General features: G+C 44.9%; 1 protein-coding gene across 1 annotated transcript in view; it reads right to left on the bottom strand.

The window, feature by feature from the left end:
• COL25A1 (collagen type XXV alpha 1 chain) overlaps positions 1 to 2,900 on the bottom strand; it is a gene marked incomplete at its 5' end in the record, with an annotated part of 325,700 nt that extends 322,800 nt beyond the window's left edge. The window contains one exon of the mRNA XM_035888891.1: positions 2,819 to 2,900. Within this exon, the coding sequence (XP_035744784.1) occupies positions 2,819 to 2,900 (82 nt within the window). The remainder of the gene's footprint in view (positions 1 to 2,818) is intronic.
• Between the last annotated feature and the right edge of the window lie 170 nt (positions 2,901 to 3,070).

The raw sequence follows: 3,070 nt of genomic DNA on the forward strand, positions 1-3,070 counted from the left end.
TCACTCCAGACAAAGTTCAAGGCTACAGTTGAATTAAAAGGAGCTACATGTGGACAGCTCTGCAAGCTATGAGCAGTTGTGAATCTGGCTGCTCTTGGTAGCCGAGCCATCTAAGCCCCGTTTCCTTTGAACGTGCAAGTTCCTACCATGGAGAGCCACGAGGGGATGAACATCTCAAGCTAATGAGATCTACACCAGCTGCATAACTTTAATCCTAAATCAGAGGCCATGTTCTCACCCTCCTGTCTGCAGACTGAATTTCCCTCTCTTCTTTTGGTAGAGAACAATGTAAGCTATTTTTAAATAATCTTTATTTCTCTTTAAAGAGCAGGATGATGGAAACTGCCTTGGTGGCCATTTGGCAACAGCCTTTTCTCACAGCATAGGGATGTTTCGAAAATCACCTCTGTTCCATGAAGGCTTTCCAAACTCATCTCTAACAGATATGTACTTTATTATTACAGAAACCCGGGGCAGAAACACAGAAGCTGAGCAGAATAAAGCATCAAAAATGGAATCATATGGGGAAGCAAAGAGGCAATTTACTCTTTGGCTTCACAAATAGCAGGCAACAGAAAAACCACTGCGTTTCCACGATACTTTTCCTATTAAACCAAATGCCTTTTTGAACACTGTTGTCCAAATTTGTAATAGCAGCCTTAAGGATGAAAAAAAGAAGCCCATCCTGTCCAGTCGAAAAGGAATTCTTACAAAGTGAACCAAATGAAGAAACAAGAATTTATTCTCTCTCCCCCCTCCTGCTCTAACGCCCGCCGTGAGGAAGGCGCAGTACTCGGCGGGGGGGGGGGGGGGGCCCCCCACCCCCTCCCCTGCCACTCTTATCGCCCCACCTTCATTGAACCCCTCATCTTCAAAACCTCAGTGCAGTTTTACCTGCCCCTGTTCTCCCCAACACGGCTCCCAAGACGCCGATGCCATTTTGAGGTAGACACCTGTCCACTGGCAACAAGCATGAGGGCACCACCTCATTTTAAGCTGTCCAAAGTGAGGCTATCGCATGGCAACATCCTTCAGTCACTACAAAACTTGCTTCCAAACTGAAATAGCTACCCAGAGGTGAAAAGCTCCATATCACGTTTCTAATCCCTGTACCAGCTAGTCCTCTCCCGCATTTTATTTTTTTATTTTTCTTTATAATGATTCATGTAAATTTTCCTGATCTTATGACTCTTGCTCCCTTGAAAATGTTCCCCAGATCACTTTATTTTGGCTTTCATCTAGCGAGGGTTTTTACAATGCATGTGAAGAATTTTCTGTTGCTCATTATCTATTTGATAAAGCACACTTCTTAAGAAAAAAGGTCTGGTAAAAATTGGTATAATGTGGAGCTCTAGTGGTAGTGGGGAAGTAAAGCAGCGCGTAACACCAACTGTGAAACAGTAGATACTGACCTTTAGTACGAAAACAGTAAGCGAAAACATTCCAACAGATGAATTTAAACAAGGCGAAGGAAAAGGGAGAGAGCTTGGCATCAAATTCAACAATGTTTCAGGCTCCCAGAATACATCTGTGCACACAACATGATGAGCAACCCTCATTTTTAGTGCACTAAACTTGAATCTTGTCATTTACTGCAGTTAAGCAACAGAAAAAAAATAAGATCAATGCTGTATGCTCATGTCAGTCTTAAAGGAAGAAACGTTCCTTACCAAAACTAGCTGGGAGCTGAGTAACTCCGTACGCTCTTTTAAAACAGTCCTAGTCACGAATATTGTGCTTTTCATGCTAGCCTCCTATACCAGCCAGTAAATACTCTGCTCTCAGTCCTATCATCAGCAAAACGACCATTGCAGTCAGTTGTAACACTGAGACTCAGTAATCCTTTCAGACCGATGAGTTTGGCAGGAATTAAACCCTAGACTAGAAGAGCTCCGTCCTTACGTGCTCAGAACTATCACACATCCTACTGGCAAACATCATCAGCTTAATTCTCGTTGGCAGTCACTATTCCACTTGTAAAGGAGATGTTTTCTCAAACGGAGTGGCAGGATACTGCGTGTCTAGCGTGCTTCAGCACACAGAGGATGCTGGAATTCCTGCACCACCCTGTGAAACGCTGGCATTATTTTCTTCACTTTTAAGATCCCATCAGAACTTGGGTACCTATTAGCAGAAGTTTGTAAAGCTAAAACAGTATTGACAGTTATCCGACTGACAAAAAACAGCATGAAAAACACAGGAAACATTGCAGTGCGTGTGCACGAACAGCCGACCCCAGTATTAGGAGGCCCCATTTCCAAAGTCAAGCAACATGACTGGTTGCATAAACACACACAGTTTTGAACCCTCAGTATGAAACCTGCAACCCCTTCCTAGTGGAACCTCTTTCATCCACGACTACAGAAAAATGAGACTGAAAAGCTCTTGTATATATTACTGGTAACTTGCAACGGACTCATTCCCCACCTATTTCAATCCACGTTATAAGTTGCTCAGTATTTTTGCCAGGAACTTTTGTTCTACTTCCCAAGCTGAGCACACAATGCCTTGATTCAGTACTACCCCCTTTAAAGACAGAATATATTTCTTCTTGCTAGGGTAGATCATTAACTTCTTCATAAGCGTTATAGTTGGGCATCGCCCAGCCTAACCGGGGTTTTTAACTAGCGTTAGTCCCAGTCCAATGCCACAGTGGAAACAGATGATTCTGGGCTTTACGCCTTTTCCAGCCAAGGTAAAGCCGTTGACTGAGGAGGCATCCCCTGGATCTGACTTATGTGTATTTGAAAAACATGGGATACCAGAACCCCTAGAGTTAGAAGCCTCAGAGAGGAGATTTCCAAGCGGTGTCTGTTACCTGGTGGGCAGTTGCACTCTGGCGGCACTTCTCTCGCAACTCGTATTTTTGCCAAGTGCTCGTAGGATTTCTGTGGGCGAGAGAAGCAACGTGAGGGGGCACAGGGCGAGCCAGCGGCCCGTCCCGCCCGGCCGCAACCTGGGATTTACCGCTACTCCACGGGGTGCGTGGCCAGCGATGGCTTCTTCGCTTGGACTCGACCCAAGGTGTCTCACTGACTTCTCCACCCCCACAACAACAAAAACAAGCCCA

Source organism: Egretta garzetta, unplaced genomic scaffold, assembly GCF_000687185.1.
Source record: "Egretta garzetta isolate BGI_Z169 unplaced genomic scaffold, ASM68718v1 scaffold41, whole genome shotgun sequence".
NCBI lineage: Eukaryota > Metazoa > Chordata > Aves > Pelecaniformes > Ardeidae > Egretta > Egretta garzetta.